The sequence below is a fragment of the Eretmochelys imbricata genome, chromosome 5 (genome assembly GCF_965152235.1).
Source record: "Eretmochelys imbricata isolate rEreImb1 chromosome 5, rEreImb1.hap1, whole genome shotgun sequence".
NCBI classification, from domain to species: domain Eukaryota; kingdom Metazoa; phylum Chordata; order Testudines; family Cheloniidae; genus Eretmochelys; species Eretmochelys imbricata.
This window is the reverse complement of record NC_135576.1, coordinates 41,061,115-41,085,701: the sequence shown is the minus strand read 5'-3', so window position 1 is coordinate 41,085,701 and position 24,587 is coordinate 41,061,115. Positions and strand designations below refer to the sequence as shown.

Below are 24,587 nucleotides of genomic sequence, written 5' to 3'. Positions count from 1 at the left end.
AGGAGCGCAATGTATTCTCCCCGTTCTGTGTTTCTCTCATAACTGCTGTGCCTTTAAACTGTTAGCTCCTTGGGACAAGGACCTGTTATGCTTAGCACACTTTATTTGTTGTAGGCTGCCATGTACACTGACAGCATTATAGAAATACTAATATAATATATGATAAAGAATATGCCCTAGCTTTTAATTTTTTAGGACAAATTGGAGAGTGTCCAGAGACCATCCCCTGACAGGTATTTGTCCAACCTGTTTTTAAAAACCTCCAAAGATGGGGATTCCACAACCTCCCTTGGAAGCCTATTCCAAAGCTCAACTACCTTTATTGTTATAAAGTTCTTCCTAATATCTAACCTAAATCTCCTTTGCTACAGATTAAGCCCATTACTACTTGTTCTGCCTTCAGTGGACATGGGACAAATGATCACAGTCCTCTTTAGAGCAGACTTTGAAGATTGTTATCAGGTCCCCCCTCAGTCTTTTTTTTTTTTTTTTTCTTTCTCAAAACTAATCCTGCCCAGTTTTTTTGAAGCTTTCTCCACAGGTCAGGTTTTATAAACTTCTTAAATTTTTGTTGCTCTCCTTTGGACTCTCTCTCTCAGGTTTAACTACATCTTTCCCAAAGTGTGGCTCCCAGAATTGGACACAGAACTCCAGCTGAGACCTTACCAGTGCAGAGTAGAGCAGGTCAATTACCTCACATGTCTTACAGACTACACTGCTATTAATACATCTAGAATGCTATTAACCTTTTTCACAGCTGCATCACATTGTTGACCGGTATTCAATTTGTGATCCACTATTACCCCAGATCCTTTTTCAGAAGTACTACCACTAGCCATTTACTTCCCATTTTTGTAGCTGTGCATTTTCCTTCCTAAGTGAAGAACTTTGTACTTGTCTATATTGAATTTCATCTGGCTGAATTTAGACCAGTTCTCCAATTTGTCACAGTCATTTTTAATTCTAATCCTTCCTTCCTAAGCGCTTGCAACCCCTCTGAGCTTGGTGTCATCTGCAAAATTTATAATAAAATTTTATTATGCCTCTTCCCTTTCTCCAGTACAGCTCTGCTCAGCAGAGACATAACTTAGTTCTTAATTTCCAAAATATACTAGCTTTAGAGGATGCTCGGCTAACCCTACTGAGTGAAATCCTTGCCCTCTGGACGGTCTCCCACAGTATTCTTGCCAGCAAGTTAAAGAAGTATGGGCTGAATGAATGGACTATAAGGTGGATAGAAAGTTGGCTAGATTGTTGGGCTCAACGAGTAGTGATCAATGGCTCCATGTCTAGTTGGCAGCCAGTATCAAGTGGAGAGCCCCAAGGGTCGGTCCTCGGGCCGGTTTTGTTCAATATCTTCATAAATGATCTGGAGGATGGTGTGGATTGCACCCTCAGCAAGTTTGCAGATGACACTAAACTGGGAGGAGAGGTAGATATGCTGGAGGGTAGGGATATGATACAGAGGGACCTAGACAAATTGGAGGATTGGGCCAAAAGAAATCTGATGAGGTTCAACAAGGACAAGTGCAGAGTCCTGCACTTAGGATGGAAGAATCCCATGCACCGCTACAGACTAGGGACCGAATGGCTAGGCAGCAGTTCTGCAGAAAAGGACCTAGGGGTTACAGTGGACGAGAAGCTGGATATGAGTCAACAGTGAGCTGTTGTTGCCAAGAAGGCCAATGGTATTTTGGGATGTATAAGTAGGAGCATTGCCAGCAGATCGAGGGATGAGATTGTTCCCCTCTATTCGACATTGGTGAGACCTCATCTAGAGTACTGTGTCCAGTTTTGGGCCCCACACTACAAGAAGGATGTGGAAAAATTGGAAAGAGTCCAGCGGAGGGCAACAAAAATCATTAGGGGACTGGAACACATGAGTTATGAGGAAAGGCTGAGGGAACTGGGGATGTTTAGTCTGCGGAAGAGAAGAATGAGGGGGGATTTGATAGTTGCTTTCAACTACCTGAAAGGGGGTTCCAAAGAGGATGGATCTAGACTGTTCTCAGTGGTAGCAGATGACAGAACAAGGAGTAATGGTCTCAAGTTGCAGTGGGGGAGGTTTAGGTTGGATATTAGGAAAAACTTTTTCATTAGGAGGGTGGTGAAACACTGGAATGCTTTACCTAGGGAGGTGGTGGAATCTCCTTCCTTAGAAGTTTTTAAGGTCAGGCTTGACAAAGCCCTGGCTGGGATGATTTAGTTGGGGATTGGTCCTGCTTTGAGCAGGGGTTTGGACGAGATGACCTCCTGAGGTCCCTTCCAACCCTGATATTCTATGATTCTATGTCAGTGGAAGTTCTGTCATTGACATCAGTGGGGCCAGGACTTACTCAGAATATTTTTTTATAATATCTAGAAAAAATTTAGATTTTTCTGATATAAACTGAGCCAAAACACTTGAATGCCTTAATTTACATTAGATACAGAAAAAGCAAGACTCACCTTGATTTTTCAATGGTAAAGGCATAGTCTCCCTGAGTTTGCTTAAAAGATTTTTCATTTCTCTCATGTCTCTGTGGAAATTAAAAGTAAAACAGATAGAATGGAGACTTTAAATAACCTATTTTCTGCTTTTGGGGGTTGTAGGAATAGTACAATACACTGAAATAATGAAAGATAATAAACTTAAAGTGGGACTAATGAGCTCTTTTGGATCTATCTATTGGACAAGTAGTTGGTTCCAATATAAAAGCCAGTCTAATTCTTTATTTTTGTTACAAGAGGAATATGCCCTCAGATTTAATGAGGAAGTGGAGGGTTGATTTGATTGTAATTGGCAGCTTTCTGGTTCAAATTTTGCCTAGGATGATGACATAATTACCATTTCCTGGATCTTGAGTGGTCTTTATAAAATGAGTTGGTGGGTTCAGTCCAATTCCTCGTGGAGAGATGCACCGCACGCAGCATTGATCAGCATCAGTGTTGGCTGCGCTACCCTTTTGCCCCCAGGTGGCAAACACTTAGACCGTAAGTGCTTTGCGACAGTGACTCTTTGTGCTTTGTATCTGGGACAGTACCAAGCACAAAGGCAGCATTGAAAAAGTAGTAAATAAATGACTGTAGGGACCATGTGTGTTGTATCAGTTCCCGTTCTGTGGATGAAGAGAACATTCCATCCAGCATGTCAACCTAACCCCTCTCGAGTGCATGGGATTTGCCCAAAATGTTAAAGGCGAGAAAACAGACTAAATAATCCCCACTGCTATGATAATGGGTTTCCTCTCTCCCATAGCAGGGTTACAGGTATGTGTGTTTTGAAAGTGGCTCACGGTTTGTAAAGTGAAAGAGAAACTGTGTGAGGGCTCAGGCTGCACTAAAGGGTTTTTGGTTTGAAAGACAGCATGATCTTGCCTCATTCATTTGGATACCACTGATACTACAATATGGTTCCTAAACAGAGCAGTGCAACGGTCTTTCCTATAGTTCAGTTTTATTCAGCTCCCCTTTTAATAGAACAGATTTTGGTTATATACAAGGAAATATGGTAGCCCTCATGTTCTCAGTGGTAACTCACAAAAAGCCTTAGATAATAGATCAGTTTTAGTAAGACCAGAAATGACCACCAGGGTTATCTCTTACTTTTTTTTTTTTTAAAGGGCCATAGAAGTTTCAACTTGCACCTGGATAGCCAGAGGATGAAAGGAGTTCAGTTTGGTATATACTTGTTTATTTCCACATGTTCAGAATTATTGGCATGCACAACTGATGTCAATTGGATATTTAAATACCTGACTGGCAAGTGCAAAAATGGAGTCCAGGTAATTTGGGATACAAAAGCAGAGGCCTGGTTAAAATTAAAATGAAAATAAGTCTTATTATCGCTGTTCTGCAAGTAGGCCCATTTATCTCTGTAGTTTCTTCTCCTTTGTGCTTTGACAGTGGCATTCAGTAGTACTCAGCTAAATCAAATATTTCACTTCTGGCCCATCTTTGTACCCACTGATTTGGAAGTTACTGTCATGTACATTAAGTTCTGAAGAAATGTTAAAATGCCTTTTTAATGTACTGATACAAGTAACAATATTGATTGCCTATGTGGGAAAGGCTGAATAAAGCATTAGACGTAAATTCCAGTATTTAGGAATAAAGGCTACACATACCTTTCAGTGTTTTCAATATCGGTGGAAACCTGCCATGAATGCTGTTGAATATCTATTGGTGAAGATGATGTGTCTTCTAAAATAGGTACTTCTGAACTCTCCTCCATTTTATTGTCTAGGATCCTGGGTGTTGCACAAGGCTCTTTTCCTTTAAAATGTTAAGACAAAACAAAACATATCCCTGTTATTTAAACACTGCTTATACAGAGACTAAAATGTGGTGTTTTGGACTTGGTCATGCACAGCACCAGTGCAGAGAGTTATGAACACAAACTCAACGTGAAAAGCGAGCAGGGCAGGGAACGGATGGCAACTTGTCTATCTGCTAATGAGAGCTCTGCTGCTTGGCCACTGCACTACTTATGCCAAGCAGCAGCAGCGGGAGTGAGGTCAAAGAGAGGAGTGTGGAACTAAACATTTTGCTTAACTGTGTAAAATCTGTGCCAGGGACCAAAGGACAACATGGAATAAAAAACAGCGAACTGTAGCGCATCTATTGAAAACGACTTCAAAACCTCTCACATCAATAGACAGCACAATGCACGTATCCTAGTTAGTAGTAGTATGCTGTGCTGAAAAAGTAGGACAAAATGTGCAGTTCTATACTTGACAAGTTTTAATAGCACTACACACCTGCCAAGATTCACAACCCAAAATGCAGCAGATTCCAAATCTGCACCAAGTTTGTGATTCATACTTACTACAAGGAAATAAAAGGAGGTGTTAGAGCTGAGTGGTTGAGGGCTGGTAGTCAGGTTTTTTGTGTGGGAGAGAGGGAGATGTTGGGCCTGGACCATGGTGATGGAGATTGCAAAGAAGTTAGGATTGAGGGAATTAGCTGGTGCCCTGACAAGGTTTTAGTCCATGGCCCTTGGGCAATTCCTCTGTGGTAGGGATGACTAGATGTCCTGATTTTATAGGGACAGTCCCGATATTCAGGGCTTTGTCTTATATAGGTGCCTATTACCCCTCCACCCCCTGTCCTGATTTTTCATACTTGCTATCTGGTCACCCTACTCCGTTGTATGCAATGGAGCCCTGGCACCAGGCATCTGATGGGATGGATTTCTTTTGTGTGTGCCATTTGAACTGAGAAATTTCAGAGTTGGGTTCCAGACACCTTCCTCAGAAGTTCAAGTTTATTTACCTTTCTGGATGGATCTCATGAATTTGCCCAAACAATCTATGACCAAAAAGCTCTTACTAAGGAAGGTTTATCACGAAAAGAAAGAAATGAATATTAAAAACAAAATCTGTGGTCTGAATGCCTATCTAATCTTCAAACTTGTCCAGAAATCACCTAGCCAAACCTCATCTGTGTAATTACAGTATAGAAGAAATTGCTTGTTTATTTCCATCATCCAGCCTCTCAGGTCATCAAAGCTGTTTGCATGTTCTCAGCCTTGCAGTCTGCTAGAGATCCTGAGAATCAAACTTCCATTTTTTTAAACCTCTCACTCACCTCAGGTATCCTTGGCCACAGGGAACAGCTCCACTTCTCACCTCTCATGGAGGCTCCTTTTGAACTCCAGACTAAAGTGCTGCTCCATCTCTCTCTCCCCTCCTGACCCGCCGCTTAATGAAGAGTCAATCAAACCCTCCTGCTGGGTGATCTCCTTCTGGGCTTTAGCTTTAGTATAACCTCCTCCCAATTGTACATCCCAGTTAGAACATAAGAATGGCCACACTGGGTCAGACCAATGGTCCATCTAGCCTAGTATTCTCTCTTCGAACGGAGGCCAATGCCAGGTGCTTCAGAGGGAATCACGAGAACGGGGCAATTATCAAGTGATCCATTTCTTGTCGTCCACTCCCAGCTTCTGGCTGTCAGAGGCTTTAGGACACCCAGAGCATGGGGTTGCATCCCTGACCATCTTGGCTAATAGCCATTGATGGACCTATCCTCCTCCATGAATGTATTTAATTAGTTTTTTGAACCTTGTTATAGTGTTATCCTTCACAACAGCCCTGGCAACAAGTCCCACAGGTTAGCTGTGTGAAGTACTTCCTTTGGTTTCTTTTTAAACCTGCTGCCTATTAATTTCATTGGGTGACCCATGGTTCTTGTGTTATATGAAGGGGTAAATAAGACTTCCTTATTCACTTTCTCCACACCAGTCATGATTTTATAGACCTCAATCATATCCCCCCCTTAGTCATTTCTTTTCCAAGCTGAATACTCCCAGTCTTTTTAATCTCTCCTCATATGAAAACTTCCATACCTTAAATCATTTTTGTTGCCCTTCTCTGTACCTTTTCCATTTCTAATATATCTTTTTTGAGATGGGGTGCCGAGAACTGCATGCAGTATTCAAGGTGTGGTCATACCATGGATTTATATAATGGCATTATGATATTTACTGTCTTATTTATCCTTTTCCTATTGGTTCCTAACATTATTAGCCTTTTTTGGGGGGGGGGGGGGGAGGGGAGCGGAGGGGGGGGACTGACACTGCATACTGAGTGACTGTTTTCAGAGAACTATCCACAATGCCTCCAGGATTTCTTCCTTGAGTGATAACAGCTAATTTAGACCCCATCATATTGCATGTATATAGTTACCCAATATCCATTACTTTGCATGGATCAATCTTGAATTTCCTCTGCCATTTTGTTACCCAGTCACCCGGTTTTGTGAGATCCCATTTTAACTATTCATAGTCAGCTTTGGACTTAACTATCTTGAGTAATTTTGTATCATCTGCAAACTTTGTCATCTCACTGTTTACCCATTTTTCCAGATCATTTGTCATTGTCTTATCAGAGACCTCAATGCAAAACCTTAATTGCTTATCTGTCTGGTCCTCTTGGCTATTTTACTAACTGTATTGGAAAGAGCAGCGAATTATACCAGCCCCATTACACAATACACAACTTTTATATCACACACTTATCACCTTTCTATGAAATAGGATTGCTCTTGAAAGCAATCCAACTTGTCACTGGTGCTATAGAAATACAAAGTAGTGTTATAATCTGGTGTTGATTAATTTTACCATTACTTTAAAGTGCTATGGTTTTAAAACAAGGATTGTTATTTCCTCTTCCCAAGGACAGACGTACAGTGCCTGTAATGTTTTCTTTTTTGTCAGCACAAAGGCAGTCTTGTACAGTTTTGGCAGTATGAGTGGTACCAAGCTCTCTTTGGCTCAAAGGAGCTGTTGGCTACCAGTAATATTGTTGGATCCTAACCGATTCATGAAGACCTCCTTGAAATTCAGGATGCCTGCCAAATCACTTGAAAAATAACTGGGAGTCTGTTAATAATAAAGGCTCTGAAGAACGTCTTGGTCATAGGCTTAAACCAGTGAGTTAGGCCCTGGGGTCTACCCTCAAATCCAAGATAGCATTGGAATATGGTGGAGGCTCTGTACTGGTCTACCACCCCTTCCCAACTGCTGTTCCCTGGCATCATGACCCTACGATGCAATGCCAGGGACTCCCTTGGCTGTGGCTGCCCCTGGATCTCTGAAGAATGAGTGGGTGACTCAATGGAAACAATAATGGGGGGAAAACAGTAAAAACTGTTATATTTTCTAGGGAATCTCCATAGGGCTAGCATGGGGATGATATGCTCCCCTTCCAAACTTGCCTTTGACCCGTTCTCTCTTCTTTCCCAAGGAGAGTTCAGTATATTTAAGTGCTTATTTCTCCTCACATGTATTGTACTTCTCTTTTCTCTCACAGTTTGTCCTTCTTTCTCATACCAGTTTTCAAACAGAGCAGTGATTTTCAACCTTTCTTCATTTGCGGGCCCCTAAAAAATTTCAAAGAGGTGTGGACCCATTTGGAAATCTTAGACATAGTCTGCAGACCCCTCAGGTCCATGGACCACAGGTTGAAAACCACTGAAATAGGATAATGAGATCATAGCACATCAGTTAAGTAATCCATCCTTCCAATGCTCCTAAAACTTGAAGTAAAATACAGTTTACACAGAAAAAGATACCATGATTTCAGTGAGGTGTTTTTTTTATCTAAATTATAAGCTATCAAAGGCTTTTATATACTATTTTAAGATATTTGTTATTAATCCAAAATGCATGATGGAAAAGGAATTATGCCAGGAACTTCAATGTGTAAGGCTCTTGTACTGTGCATGGTACACACTTACCTGTAATTTAGAATTTTTATTATTGTGATGGACATACAATACAGAAACTAGATCACTCTGAATTTATATCACAGAAGCTTTGTGGTGTATTCGCTCCATGATGCATGCACACAATTGTCCCATTAAGCTCAATTCTTTCCTTTTTAATCCAAGTATCTATTCTATGGTATTTCTTGACGTGCCTAGCAGAATAGTACCATAAGACCATGTCTACACCTCTTCACACTCCTGACCAATATAGCTGGCAGAAGTCTGTGTACAGACATGGAGTGCTGATTCTACCCTTGCTTTGCCTGTACTATTCCACCGGGGCACACTGCAATCTTAGAGATGTAACTCTATGAATCTAATTCACTGTTTCCTTAGGTTGTGTCAATAGACTGTTGTTAAGGATAAATTCTGAAATAACGACAAGCTGTAAAATATTCCCATTTCATTTTAAGACACTGGAAATTGAATAAAATTTCACTTTGGAGGGGAAAAAAACAAAAATGAAAGACTCCCCTTTGACTCCCACCTCGAATTGGACCCTTTTGTATGTATATGTATTTTGCAAGACCGCATAGTGCACCTTAAAACAGGCCAGATATTGACCTCTGATACTCATACAGAATTCCCAATGAAATCAAAGGAGAGCTGTGTGTGAGTATCTAAGGGCAGAGTTTAACTCTGCATGGTTATACATTTTTTTTTGAAAAGTTAGACAAATCCAATGTTTAAGTTTCATGCCCAGTCTGACCAGTATTAACCGCAGTAACTATTAAAGACAATGCACTTCATGAAAGAAAACCCGTGAAGGCACATAATGTCTGAGTTAGGATGGCCACAGCCCCTTTACTCAACCTCTTGCACTGTAGTGCATGCACTATGATGTCCTTTTGAAAGGGCGTCCCACTAACTCTAAGTTTACATGTTACCTAACCTTTACAATCTTTACAAATAAAGTGGAATGCTATAATGGAAGAGATGCACAGAATGTTTACCTGTCAACATGCTGCAGTGAGTGTGTGATCCACAGCTCACTGACTTCAATGGGCTATGGATCAGACCAATAGCTTGTATGATATTTTCTTACCTTTAACAGTGATATTTTAGTCTAGTTTCAGTATAAATGTATAACTGAAAACGGAGCTTTTAACTCCTTGACACAGCGGCTTTTAATGTAGTGTGTACTAGACTATGGGTAAAAACCCTTATACCTTCCCTCTCTTTTGCCCTCCAAAACTCCTGCCCCATCTCCTCTTTGCTCTCCTGCATGCATCTTTACCCAATGCTTGTATAAGAAGAGCTACCTTGCTCCAGTGATGCACAGCTGACTGGTAGGAGTATACAAGCATGACAACATTCTATGATGTAAAACACATTCCTATCATTAATCCCATGTGTCCAGGAGCTAATAGTTTACTAATATAAGTAACAATGTAACCGAACTGGCTATTAAGATCTGCAGATGGTACCATGGCATTATTGGTTTCTGTGTAGATTATGTATTTAGGCATTTAAACTTCAGAGATTGACAGTTCAGAAACTCTCAGTTCAATAGTTACAACAGGTTTTTCACAGTTGCTTGGTACAAGAGTTTCCTCACTTATTTAGAACAACTTGATTCTGAACGAGGTTAAGGTAATAAAACGTTCTTCGCTTGTATTTTAACAGAACTGTGGTTGAATCACATTTTTTGTATGTTCCCATGGCAAAATGTGAACATCTGTGGACGAAGTGATGAAAGAATGAGTGTTTGCTTTCTATGAATTGCCATAAAAAGGGCAAATAGTTCTTGTTATAAATTTAGCTGACTTTACAAAGCGTCACACCAATCTGAAATGCCAGTGTAAAATAATGACTCTCTTGCTCTCAGTGACTTAAAATGATCTAATTGAGATTGCAGAGACTAAAAATTCTTTCATTCATTAACCTGATTTCCAAGTAACCCCATCACTGTGCAACTAGTATTTAAATGTAATAAAATCACCTAGCATCCTTACTTGACATTGGACTTGTTACTATGAAAATGTGAGTCAGCAGAGCTACTTTATTTTATCAGTCACTATTACAGACCCAAACCAATTTAAAAATTATTTGCTGTTGATACATTGAAGACCTGTAGGTTGTATCAGTTCATACTCTGGGATGCTAACAAATATTTGTGAGACAATGTGGGTGAGATCTTTTATTGGACCAACTTCTGTAGGTGAAAGAGACAAGCTTTTAAGCTTACACAGATCTCTTCTTCAGGTCTAGGAAAGACACTCAGTGTTACAGCTAAATACAAGATGGAACACATTGTATAATCCACTAATCCTCCTTTGTCCTATGACTGCAGGTGTGTTAACTCCCTATTCCAAATGATCTCTTGCAACATGTATTAACTCCTTATACTAAGCCATCTGTTCCACCTTGTATTTAGCGGTGATACACTGGGCAGGTCTACACTACAGTACAGCAAGCAACTGTGCCACTGTAGCTCCTAAGTGAAGAGGCTATCTCTGCAGATGAGAGGGCTTTTCCTGTCAGCATAGCTACAGGGAGCATGGAGCTCAGGGAGATGGAGTGCCTACGCCAATTTACAAACAGCCATCACTCCAAATGATCTGACTGGAGTGTCTCAGAAGAAAACTATTTCTACAGCACCTTCTAGTGGTTAATTGACTAACTCGAGATTTGCTCACACTTGGCAGAAAGAGAGTATTGAGTGTTGGAAGCATCATTTACCGGGTCAATAAAACATGCAGGGAGATTAGTAAAACAAGGCCTTTTTTATTTACAGGAAGCTGAGGTGAATTTTGTAAATGCTGCAGAGCAGTTCCTAAGCTAGCCCTGAGTATCTCCACATTACTTAGCTTACCACTGAACTATAATTAAAACATGTTCTCATGTCTGAGGCCTGGGTTTGACAGTACTCCCTGAGATCTTTACAATGTTTGTTCCTGTGTTTCTTACTAAATCAGCACATAAAGAAATTTCAGCTCACTGCTTTAGGGTTATTATTTATATCAGAGCAGCAGCTAGAGTTTCCAGCCGAGAGCAGGACCCACATTGTGTTTATGCGCTCTACACGTTTGCCCCAAAGAGCTTGCAGTCTAAATAGACAAAGATGTGGCTGATCAAACAGAAATGAAGTGACTTGACCAAAGTTACACAGCAAGTCCATGACAAAGGTAGGAATAGGACCCAGGACTCCTGACCCTGTCCAGTGCTTTATTTGCTTGACGGTGTTGCCTCCAAAGGCATTAACCTGTTCAACTTAGTGAGTTATGTGGCTAAATTCATGCACTCTTCAGTGATTTTTTTTAAATTAATTTTCATAAAGAAACCAAGAATCTAAAATACAAAAAGGTCTTACAGCTTATATACGTTACCAAAACCCACACATTTCACAGGATCGCCAATAAAATCCATGCATCTTTACAACTTGTCAAAGCTGCAAGACCAGACAATACAAAACCAGACAATATTACACAGACATAACATGTTAGGGTGGAAGCGACAACAACAATAATAAAAAAACATACACAAGTAGGCCAAAAAAAAAAGGGGGGGGGGAGGAGCCTGGGAGAGGGAAGCCGGAGGAGAAAAAGCAGAACAATCAGGTAGAATGGAAGTCTGGCATTATTTGAATATCTCAGCATTTCTTATCCAAATGTATCAAGAAACAGGGTTCAAATTTCTTTGAATTCATATAATTTTTCTCTATTTTGATAAGCTATTTTTTCTTTTGCTGCTAACTCAGACAGATCTGAACACCCTGCTCTATTCTGGATATAAGTCTACTCTTCCATTTTTGTAAAATCATGTACTTGGTAATCACTGAGGCCCTCAAGAACCAGCACAGTAGATACATAACCTAAGACATAATTTTCAGCTGAGGTTTGGTTGCTGAAGCCAAGTACTGTTTTCATTCATGTCCATCTTTTTCTACAGCTGCCTGGCTGTTGGATAGTCCCATAACATGTGCATCAGGGGAGTTCTTTTTCTTTATTACAGCGGCAGCAAACATCAGAGGACAGGACCCCCCTCTTGTGCAACCTGTGTGGTGTCCAATATATATTAAATAGAATTAAAATTAAATAGAATCTTTTGCTGTATCAGGAGTAGCCTGAGCTCCACTGAAGCATTTTTAACATTATGTATCGTGCTGCCATTGGGATTCCTTTAAGGTCTGTGTGAAGTCCTCTTTCCACCCTTTCACAAAGAACTCCAAACCACTGGAGTTCCTCTTCATTAGTAGAGCATACATAGTGGGGGAGTTTATGAAGCATTTCCAAGGTTACCAGTAGTTTTAGGGGTATGTTTACACTGTCAGTGGCAGTGAGCCTCCAAGCCAGGTGGACAAACTCAGGGTCACAGGGCTCAGATCACCACGCTAAAACTAGCTGTGTAGACAGATCTTTGAAGTTGCAGCTCGGGCTTTGAAGCTCAATCCCCTCCTTAGCCTTCAGAGCCCAAGCTCTAGGCTGAGCCACAACGTCTATTCCCATATGTGTGTAGATGTACTCTGGCAGTCTGACAGCGTCTGGACCAAATTGATATGTTAGTAAGTGTTTTAGTTGTAAGTACTGCACTCCACTGAGATCAGATACCCATGCTGCTTTAGTGTTAGAAATAAGACAAAGCCCTCCTCCTTGACTAATTAGTGAATCCATATGATGCCCTTGCTCAGTCAATTCTTCTAAATTACAGTTTCCACCCCCCAGTTTGCCAGTCTGGGCTACCCCAGAGAGGTCCTTTTGCATGACACTGAGGATGAAATCGGTACATCTTAGCTATGATAGCCATCACCAAATATTGTTCTGAATTTTTGAATTAGTAATAGGAAGGCTGGAATAGTGGTTTTTTGGCTTGGATATATACAAGAGGGCCTTGTCTGCTTATAACATCAATTTATACTCCATGGAACCAATTTGAATGCCTCAGATAACTGGATGAGCCCATATACCTACTGCTGGGGCTCAAGAGCCCAATCTAAAAGTAACGGCAACAGTGGGCACTCTTGCCGAGTAACCCAGAAGAGGCTGATGATATCTGAGGTCACGTTGTTGGTTGTGATGGGAGAGGTTGGGTGAGAATATAACCGTTGAATCCAGGAAATAAATAGGAGTCAAAATACAAATTTTTGTAAGGTATAAAACATATCTCCAGCCCACTCTATCAAAAGCTTTTTCTGCATCTAAGGCTTATATGGCTTGTGGTTCGGGGTCATCCTATTTCACTACTATTATATCAATAAGTTGTCAAAGGTTATCAGAGGCATGATAGCTTCTGACAAATCCCACTTGATTTGGTGTACGACAGAACCCCAAACCTTCTCCAGTCTCATTGCCAGAACTTTTACCAATATGTTGACATCACTATTAATAAGTAAAATTGGCCTATAATTGGAACATAGTGTAGTGTCTCTTCTTGGTTTAGTAATAACTAATATTAGGGCTTCCCTCGGCATAGGGGGAAGGGTGCACTCTGGGAGTGACTTATGAAACATCTTAAGCATCTTGTCAGACAGGAGGTCAAGGAAGGGTCTATAGAATTTGGCAGAGAAGCCATCTGGCCTGGGGGGCTTTCCCTGCCTTCTTATGCTTAATGGCCTCAACTAACTCATCCTCTGTTAGTGGTGTGTCAAGGTTTCTACACTGAGCTGCAGTGATGTAGTATTTTTAAATAATAGACCCAAAGCACCTGTGGGAGTTGGGGGAGCTTTGTGTCCAATTTGTACAGATCTTTACAGAAATTAATGATATTAATAAAGAGTTCTTTAGGTGATGTACATAATTTACCATGATTATCATGGAAGACCATGATTCTACATGCAGAGTTCTTTTGTCTTGGGTGGTAAACCAGCAGCTTGCCAGGTTTTCCACCCAATTCACAGACGTCCTGCCTGAGTAGAAATAGGGCAAATTGAGCCTGCGCTGAGTACATCTTACTGAGTTCAGATCTACAATTAATCGGGGATTGAAGCAAATCTGGAAATGGGGCTGCAGCTTAAGACAAATCAAGCTCTTTTACTTTTTTTTTCAAATTTTTGGTCTCTTCTTGGCTGATGCAAAACTTATAATTCTACCTCTCAAATAGGCCTTGAGTATCTCCCACATTAACCTGCTAGAAGATGTTGAAGGTTGGTTTGTCTCCAGGAACAGGCCAACTTCCCCTTTTCAATAAATATTTTGAAATGAGGATCTAATGAATGTGAAGAATTAAATCTCCATTTACCTGGCTGTTTCTCACCTGGGTCTGTTGCTATTTGAAGAATTACAGGGGCATGAACAGAGTCAGCAATTGTATTAATGGAGGAGTCAGTTACAGAATTAACCATATCACTGGGGAGCAAAACAATCTATAGGACAATAGGACCCATGTACTGGAGAAAAGTATGAATAGTTCCTACTCATTGGAAGTATGAGTCTCCAGACATCACATAGCCCTAGATCTTTAAAGTGCAACTTCAGAGCCATTCTAGTTTTGCTGGCTTATGCCCCTGAGGCCAAGATTTGTCCATAAAAGGATAATTAAAATCCCCAGCAATCATAGCAGGGATATGGGGTTCTCCATATAACTTAGTAAAAAACCTAGGAAAGATTTCAGGATCATCAAGCTTAGGCCCATTAATATAAGCAGTGACTAGGTGACTTTAAGGATTACAAATCTGCCCTGAACATCTGAAATTCACTCAGACACTGTTATTGCTACTGCTTTATGGAAGAGGTTGGCTCCCCCACTGGATCTGGATGAGAAACCACATGACTCTGCTTTTCCTACCCAGTCATGCTCTAATTTAGCAACCTCATTTGTGGTCAAGTGTGTCTCCTTCAAAAGCAGTGTCTTCCTTTTGCTTTCATTCAAAATGAGTACACTTTTGTTCTTTTTCACTGGACTGTTGAGACCCTTCACATTCTAGGAAATAGAATTAAGATTCAGGGCCATTTGGCTGTGTAAAGAATTATTTTTGTATGAGTACTCTTGCAAATGGAGGTGATGGAACCGTTGTATTATTTGCTCTATTACATCCCATCCTACTCCCCACACAGAAAACCATGTGGTGGGGAAGTCTATGGATGAAATGTCTCAGACGTTTATTCTAGAGATTTTGGATTACCTTGCCAGATGCTTGCCACTTGCCAGACTTCCAGGGAATAGGGAGGAAAAGGCTCCGGAGAGGGAAGAGCACAAAAAGACAAGTTAAAACAAAAACATAAAAACACAAAACACACATATTACCACTATTACTTATTACCAAGCATAGTAGAGCACAATGTAATTGCAAAAATTATCCAACATCTAACACTATAAACAAAACCAAACCAATTCAGTAGAGGCAGGCTGGGAAGACGCACCATCCAAGCAAGAGGCTCCACCAATATCCACAATTTAAATTATTATTTTTAATAGGCATCCTATTATTCCCATACCACAGATTAGTACCTATATTATAAGGCAATAGAAAGGGAGCTCACATTTCACAAATGTAATATTTCTTAACCTGCTATGTCAAGGATATTATTATCCCCTAACTGGTAATCTTTGCAGGTTGCTGAACCAAACACCAGAGTATCGGTAATAGAGCTTGCTGCACTGAATGAGACACTGTACGTTGTGAGAATTACTTTCTCATGGCCACGTAGCCCCTCCTCCTTTTAGTTTACAACCAAACATTCAGTTTCCCTTCCCCACATTAAGTAAACATATACTGTAGCTATCAGGGGAGAAATCTAACTACTCCCACAAACTGTAAATAACTGCACCAAAGAATACAACAAATACTTCAGCTGAACAAGTGACTCATCTATATTCATTTTATACTTCATGTTCATATACATGGGGTTGAGCTTATAGAAGGTGGGGAAAGGGGCAACAAGGGGAAAGAGACTGGGGAAGTAGGGGGGTGGAGGGAGGACATGGGGAGAGAAAGTTAGAGGACTAGGGAAAAAGGGCAAGTAGGAGCAGGGTGAGAGGGAGAAAGTAACAGGTAATAGGGAGGGCAGAAATCACTGTCCACATAGCTCAGCAACCTGCACTGGTCTGCTCCGTTGCCCCATAGGGGGTACAGCTATATTGGTCAGTCCCAGGCAGCTTTCCATGACATCTTGCAGGGAGGAGAGCTGTCACTCAGATTTCCAGCCCAAGTTGCTAGGCTTTGAGGACCCCCCAGCAGTAAGGATACAGCAGGGTCTCCCACAGGCACCAATTTTAAGAAGCGGCATTGGAGCCCTCAAATTTGTACAGAGCAACAGGAAGCTGCACTGCCCCCTAGTGATCTCTTTGGTGTGCATCAGTGCTCAGCTAACACATAGGCCTTGAATGATCACAAATCATTCATTCGTGTTGATGTTCATTTAGGGATGTTGTCAAATGTTTCATTAATTCCCCAGCACAAATGCAGAAGCAAAGGCACTTAATATTGTTAATATGCAATTTAAATATACCCTTTCCTCAGTCAGCTCGGTCCCATGAGGTCAATTTGGGATGAGGTGTTTCCTTAATTCCCCTGCTTCACATTTAGCCATTTGATGAGAATTGATATACATGTCCCAGAAGTTAATAAAGTATCAGCTTGAAGCAGGAGAGAGAACCCAAATAAGTGAATGAGTCATGGTAACTGGATAAGCTCATAAGTGCAGGTAGGGCAGACATAACAACTGGGAAGTAAACTTGGTATAAAACAGAACAGGTACTCAATTCACTGCAGGCTATTTAAAAAACTTTCTGCTGCTTGTGGCTTTTGGAACAGATGTACTTCCTTACTAGGCTTGACATGAAACCGAGCTGGAAACTTTATGAAATATTTGTTCACCCGGTGCTTGGCAAGTTCCCCTGCTCTTCTAAAGCTGATCTCTGTTTAACCATGTCTTTTTGCAAAGTCTTGAAAAATCATTATCTCATTTTGTGACATCCCCCAAAATAGTTCTTTTTTCCACAAGCTAGCTGCATTATGTCTTCTTTTACAGTAAATTTGATCAATTTGACAATCAGTGCATGAGGTTTGGCATCTGAGGCTGACTTAGGAGCCAGGGATCTATGTGCTTTCTCTAAATCAAATTTAAAATCATATGACAGGCTGAGCACTTCTGAAAGAAGCCAGGAAACAAATTCTAGAGCATTGCCTTTCTCTACTCACTCAGGTACTCCTATAATTCTCAAATTATTGCATTAAGACCTTCCCTCAATATCTGCCACTGTAAGATTTAAGAGACAATAACTCTGTGAGACTTCTCTGCACCTGGACTGAGATCCCTTGTACCTGATCTTCCATTTTCTCCCTTCTGCTTCATTCACCTGTCCTGTCAGCACTTGCAGAGAAGAGTTAATCGAGGTATCGTGACCTGGATATCTACTGTGTCTACAGCAACTTTCTCCAACACAGCCATCCATCATACATTCAGTCCCCTCAGCAGCAGCTGTCTTGTCCAGGGGCTAGGAGACCTGCATTCTCCTTGTTTTTCAGCTACTTATAGAGCTTCCAGTAGACAAATTTTTGCCTGCTGTCATGCCAGAGATTTTTGGAGTACCTGTCCCTTTATTGGGGGGTCAGTTGTGGTGCTGGACTCCAGATGGAAATGGATATTAGTGGCTGGCTCTGGAGCTCAAGAGAGCTGCTCCTCCACACCACAGAGAACCCTCCGAAGTCATGCATTTTTTTTCTAATTTATACTTAAAAGTTTCCAGCTTTGCCTCCCCTCCAGGACAAAGGATTTGCATTGTAAAGGTATTTGGAGCAGGCAGAAGGGAAGATAACTAAACACTGCTAAGATAGTACAAATGGCACAGGCCACCTTAATTCTGGTATTTCCTAACTTCTGAGTTCTTGACTTTGGCACCTTAATAATGGTCTTTTGACATAGCTTTTTGTGTGTACTATAGAAATAAACTGACAAAGAACCCCTTCCCTCAGAGTACTTGCTGCATAGCAAAATTGGACTTATTTTTGGCTGTTGGCCTCGCTGTGACTGTGTGTGTTATAGCTATACAAAGAAGTAATGGATACTGGCGTCTGTCTTTTCTAACAGAGGCTGTATGGCAGCAGTGAAGCTGTCTTGAAGATTGTAAGTATGCAGGAAATCACTCTACAGGAAGCCTTGTATTCTGTACTGTCAATGTAGGAATGTTTATTCAACAATAGAGAGAGATGGGGAAGTTTGGGGATGGTAGGAAAAAAAGTACTTGAATCATGGCACTTCAACTTGTGGTCTGATGTTCCATTAATCTCCAGAAAAGCATCTATCTCCCGCTAGGCCATCTATGAAAGAGCTGGCTGGGGTCCCCTGGGGAAAGAGCATCATAAGAAGCAGACAGCCTCAGCTTTCATGCTCTTGTCAAATTTGCAGCTTACTTGGCTATGTCTGGTTAATGTACAAGAACCCAGATTATTATTTATTAGCCGCAGGTTGGTGTGAACAGTCTGCATGTTATTCTACTTGAATCTGCTGGCTCCAAAATAAGAACAGAAATTGTTGAAGTCTCAAGAGAGATTTTTAAAACTTCCCTGACAGGTTAGAGGAACAGAAAATGGAAAATATATTATTGCAATTCAAAAATGAATCACAAGACCTGCCAAGTAATTATATACCTGCTAGCAGTGGGGGAAAGGTCAGACATATACACACATTTTAACAATATTAGTAAATACTGGAATCATTTACTATTTCTATGGATATTATGCTTAGTAGACAAGGAAAATTAATTCGATGTGTATTCTCAACATTGCTACTTATATCTGAGGACAAATAGACCCTTCGATCATTACAGAGTGCTTTGTGTTGTTTCCTATATCTAGCTTTTTAAAGCTTTTCAAAAGCAGCTGTGGGTATTACAATGCAGGCCCAAGTGTATAAACCTTTTCCTTAAGGAATGAATTTAAAGAAGTGGGCACAAATTTTGTTAGATGGAAAAGTGGTACAATAAGAAAGAATACAAGTTTTAGGATTCAACATGTGCTGAAAGATTGTTGGTTAAAATATGGCAGCCGCAATAATGACTCCAGCAAGGCAGACCTCAGTGTCTAAGAGACTAAAATAGAGACATAACAGAAAAATGAACTATTTTCTTTGCCTTTTCTACGAAGAGTGAGTACACGTATCTTGAGTATCTCTTCTGTCTTAACAGCGTTAAAGTTAAGTCTCTTACTGCTGTCTATCATAATGCTAGTTATGCTGCTGGTCTAGTGGATAATAGATTTTTTAAGATGTCAGACAACTGACAAGTTGTGCTAAGCCCTCTGGAAACAAGAAGCTATTTCTGAAAAATAGTGACGAAAATGGTCTGATCCACTTGTACAATGTTAAAAAAAAAAAGTACTGTGTAGGATGGGTCATCTTAGTTTGTGTTTTTAAGATTTCGAGTAAGTTATGGAATCCCTGCTGGCTGCCCAGATCACATATGGAAATTTGGAAACTTTCAGCAGGTGTGACAGGATTTAAACGTTTAAGCCCATGAGGGAATAAGGCTGCAATGACAGAAAACTCTCTCCTCTGTGTAGTGTTGTCTATTGGGGAGTGGGAACTGGAAACTCAGCTTAGATTCTGAGTTCAGCCATTGACCTCATGTCTGATCTTGTGCAAGTTATTAAACCTATTGTTTTTCTATCTGTAAAACTGAGATGATACTTATCACCTCTTTACATTGCCTTAGAATCTATGATGCAAGGTAAGTATTCTCTATATAAGAACAACATATTATTTTATTGGTTAATACCAAAAATCTCACTTCTCCACCTCCCCCAGATACAATTATAAGAACAATTTTAGTTATTAAAGATTCTTTCAATACTTGCTCTAGACGGTTGGAGACAAATGACTGTGGTCACTGTTAAGTCAGTACGTGACAAAAGTTACAGCCTCTGGCAGTGACACAGGAAATATGATTTTCCCTATGCTTAGTTAGGACACAACTGCATTACCTCAAATACAACTATGTAGTAACTTGGTAAATGCTGATTTTAAAATGATAACCTCTACAGTGCAAAAAATGGCTGCATTCAACAGCTGACTACTCTATCTCTCTAGGCTGGTAAGTCCCCTGCATAAACTATTAATGACAGCTATTGGGAGGTACAGTGCAATCTGTCATGTAGCTTTAAGAAGAACATGTTTTAGTAGCTATCATATGCTATGACTCTATTAATCCTGTAATTCAGACTGTCCATGCTGCTTCTTTTGGAGTGGGAATAGTTATCTTTCAGTCTGAGAAGCTCCCCCATTGCTTACTCCTAAATATCAGTCGTGGGAAAAGTATGTACAAACTACAGAAGAGGCTTTAGTTATTTCCAGAGTCCAATATTTTATGAATATCCATATATCTAAAAATAAGCTATTCACCAATCACAAATCTCTTACTCTGATTGTGAGTGAATAAAAAGGATTTCCACTTTAGCTACCTCCTGTAATTAGACATGGATAATCCTTTTGATGCAAATATTTTGCATTAAAATGCTAATAAAGATGGAATTTCTATCTTGCCTTGAAAAGAATGTTAGTATATTTTGGGGAGAGATTGTGGCTTCTTTTTTCCAGGATAGCTAGCACAAATATGGTCCAAACCACCCCTGCTGCCTGTGACAATCGAGTAAATCTGCCAGGCTACATGGACATATAAACTGTTATTTATAGTTCTACACATTACATTAAGTGGATGGTTAAACAAATATGAAATTATTCAGGAAATCAGACCTAACTTTTACAGGAAAGATGAATTTTCACTGGAAGAAGAACATCTCTGAGGGGTATAAGAACCTTCATTCCTGGAAAAGTCTCAGCCTGTAGTTTAAAAAAGCTTAATAAACCCATCCAGGATCACTTACTATAACATCTTAACTACAAAGCATATGGCTTAATATAAACAGGGATAGTGAAAAAAATCAATGTATTACTAAACTTTGTCAGTTTGCACAACCCACCTTTGGCTGAACCAACAAATCCCTTGATGTGGTCTTTTCGATCAGGGTGATAAGTTCGTATTTACTTTGCTGGGTCCTTCCTAGGTGAAAACTTTTTGATACCAGCGGATGCAGCTATCAAAGTACTCAAAATGTATCTGCACGTTTTGAAGAGATCTAACACTTGAACTAAAGGAGTAACTGGGGTATCTCAATACATTGTTATACTCTGTGGCCCAACGGAAACATAGGGACAGAACGCATGTGCTTTGCCAGTGGTTTACACAACTGTTTTCATAGATTCCAAGGCCAAAAGTGTCCACTGTGATTACCCAGCCTGACCAAACTTCCCGAAATAAATTCTGGAGCATAGCTTTTAGAAAAAATCCAGTCTTGTTCAGTGATGGAAAATCCATCTTGACCCTTGGTAAATTGTCCTAATAGTTAATCACCCTCACTGTTAACAGATTATGCCCTATTTCCATTCTGAATTTGTCTAGCTTCAGCTTCCAGGCATTTACTGGACAGCAGTAGAAAGGGGAGAATCAGGATTACAGGCTTCTATTCGTGGGTCTGGAGGGGAGTGGTTTAGTAAATTAAAGACCGCATAGCCAAGCACCTAGATCTGGTACATGCAGCCTGAGCAGTGGTTTAGCTTATGTGGATGATATGTGGATCTGCCATAGTGGAGACAGGTTGCCACAGCCATCTCTGCCAGAAATCACCTTGTACAAACTGCCAGGCCATTTGTGAGACTGGGCAACGACTCTTGACTGTCTCCTGTAGTAGGAGATGTAAGACCTTGCTCAGTAATAAGGGCTGTGAAGTAAACCTTATTAACACTAGACAGAGGAAGGTCTTCTGCTGGCTTCCAGCCCAGCACACCCTCCTTAGGACAAGGTGGGTAGGGGTACTGCCGGTGTCTGGAGCTATAGGTCCGTACTCATTGTGAAGGAGTTTGAGTGAGACTTCGGAACATGCTCAGTGTTGTTGGCATGTCGGAGTTGTGTGGGGCTGGAGTCTGTTCAGTGCAGACAGAATATGTGGTGATTCGAGCAGAAAACCTTTTACAAAGCTGAGTATGTGCAAATAATGATTTTCAGATGCTTATAACTCGGCCATCTTTGCATGGATTTTCCTGGTGAGAGTAAAAGTCACCTATCTGATCCCAGCACTGTCCCACTACCAAAGTCACATCCATGCTCCAAAGCAATGGAGGGACTAGAGCTCTTCAAAGAAATGTCTGGGAAAATATTTAACATTGGAAAAGTTAGCTAATTTGCCAAACTTCATTCTTGGAAATGACAAAGCTGATATTATTAAAACTTTTTTTAAACAAATTAAAAAGAGCAAACATGGAAAATTAGCTTGAATGATGGATGTTTGACAAAGTTACAAGTGCCTGAAAATAGGGACTGGTAATGAAAAGTGTTAGGTGACGATAGTGTTAACTTATCGGTCTTAGAGTTTTAAAGTTCTCCTTTAGTTTTGTGACTGTGCAACTGTTGTTCACAACTGTGAACATTCATTCATGCCTTTCAAGATAATAGGCCTATTTGCATAAGTAAGTGCTCATCAGTGTGTAGGAAATACACAGTTGGGCCCTATTGCACAGAGAGATGCACAGTGCTCATCAATATGAGTAAACCTCTCCACCCCTAAGAAATCAGCACTCATGGATATGCCAGGGTGCAATTCGGGTATAGTGGTACTAATGCAAGGAGGATATATAATATTATATCATGATTCTCCTTTTTGCCATACTGTAGTACTGCTTTATCTGAGTATGCAGAACAGGTGACCTTAAAGTAAAGCGAGAACTGAGGTGGTCATAAGGATCACCTCACAAATACTGCTCATGGTTCCTGTACTAAATTCCTCATGAGATATGCAGGAGAGAGTTCCTATCAGCCCAACTGCTAATAGCACAAGCTCCTTTCCTTACATCATCTTGTTGAATTGTAGTGCTGGTCAAGAATTTTCCAGCTATGTTTTTTTTTTTAAAGAGAAAATGCAATTTCCATAAAAACAAAATTTTAAATAGGAAAATTTTGATTTTGCCAAAAAATAGTTGTTTTATAAACATGAGGAAAATCAAAACAAAATATTTCATTTTGAGTTGGGTCATCCCATAATCTAAACATTTTGGCATGTTGAACAGCATCAAAATGTTTTGTTTAGGGTCAGTTCAACATCAGTCTGTCTGCCTGTGCCTCATGGGAGTTGTTGTTTGGGTGCCTTATGTGCCCATTCTCCTCTCTTGGCTGGGCTCTGGCTGAACTACATCCCCCCATGAAACCCTCTGGTTGAATAGCTGTGGTGCATCATGGGAGTCTCATGACCATGATGGGAGATGAAGTCCAGCTTATGGAGGCGACTGGGGGCATAAAGCACCTGAACTGTAACTCCCACAAGGCATCATGGCAGCTCAGGCTGTCGCAATTTAATGTCAAGGTAGCCTGAAATGAAATATTTTGATACTTTTGAATCAAAAATTTTCAGAACCCACCATTCTGCCTTATTTATTCTAGCAAATGTACAGAGAATCTTGTTCAGTGGTATCTTAATAACTGGTACCGGGAGCTAAAACTTCCCATTTCAGGTCAAACATTATTCCAATTCCAGGCTCTTAAATCACAATAACACATTAGATAGGCACACCTGATGCGACACACATTTTTATAAGGATGGTGACATCATAGTAGAACCACCGCTTATGTGAATCCCTTTATTGTAAAGACCATTCAGGAATGTATTTCTATACATACTGTATGTCCACCCAAGGAAAACTAAAAAAAGATCAGTTTTGAAAGTTAGTGTCTGTGATGTGTTTGTGTAATTCAATACCTTTCCGATGAAACTGGAGGGATCCTAGGAGACATATGGACTTGAGCATCTCTGTTGTGTACATTTCTAAGCAACATTGCAACTGAATGTATAGTCTACAGATTTCAGGATGAATCTCTCCATCTTCTGGGCTGCAACAAAAAAGAGGAAGACTGTACTTAAAATAGACTTGTTTAATACAGCCTTCAACTGTCTGTCTGTAAATCTATGGAAAACTGTAAATCTATGCATCCGATGAAGTGAGCTGTAGCTCACGAAAGCTTATGCCCAAATAAATTTGTTAGTCTCTAAGGTGCCACAAGTACTCCTTTTCTTTTTATAGAAAACTTGTTATTTCTAGAGAATTTTATTTAAAAGAAGTCTTTAGCCATATAAACGTTAGACATATTTTACAAAACATTCAATTTAACTTATTTCTCCCCCTCCTGTCATCCATGAAGTGTTTAAATATTTAAAACAATTTAAGTGATAACAAATTCTGTATTTCCCTCTAATATCAAGATCCAGGAGGTGTTTTATTCTTTATTACTTTGGAAGTTTTACACATTCTGTCACAAGTTTTCTCTGAATGGTGGGAAGTCTTTTCTAATGTATACGGTCCTTACTTCCCCCTGCACACTTTGGGGTGTTTTTTTTTTGACAAAAGCAGAAAAATTCA

At 40.2% G+C, this 24,587-nt stretch overlaps 1 protein-coding gene across 2 annotated transcripts in view; it reads right to left on the bottom strand.

The window, feature by feature from the left end:
- RGS7BP (regulator of G protein signaling 7 binding protein) overlaps positions 1-24,587 on the bottom strand; it is a 76,180-nt gene that overhangs the window by 6,848 nt on the left and 44,745 nt on the right. The window contains exons 3-5 of one of the 2 annotated variants that reach the window (XM_077816293.1): positions 23,930-24,060; positions 4,107-4,254; positions 2,449-2,519 (exon numbers count right to left, since the gene is read on the bottom strand). In XM_077816293.1, the coding sequence (XP_077672419.1) occupies positions 2,449-2,519; positions 4,107-4,254; positions 23,930-24,060 (350 nt within the window). Of the gene's footprint in view, positions 1-2,444; positions 2,520-4,106; positions 4,255-23,929; positions 24,061-24,587 lie in introns of those variants that run through there. The other variant, XM_077816294.1, reaches the window with a different exon arrangement.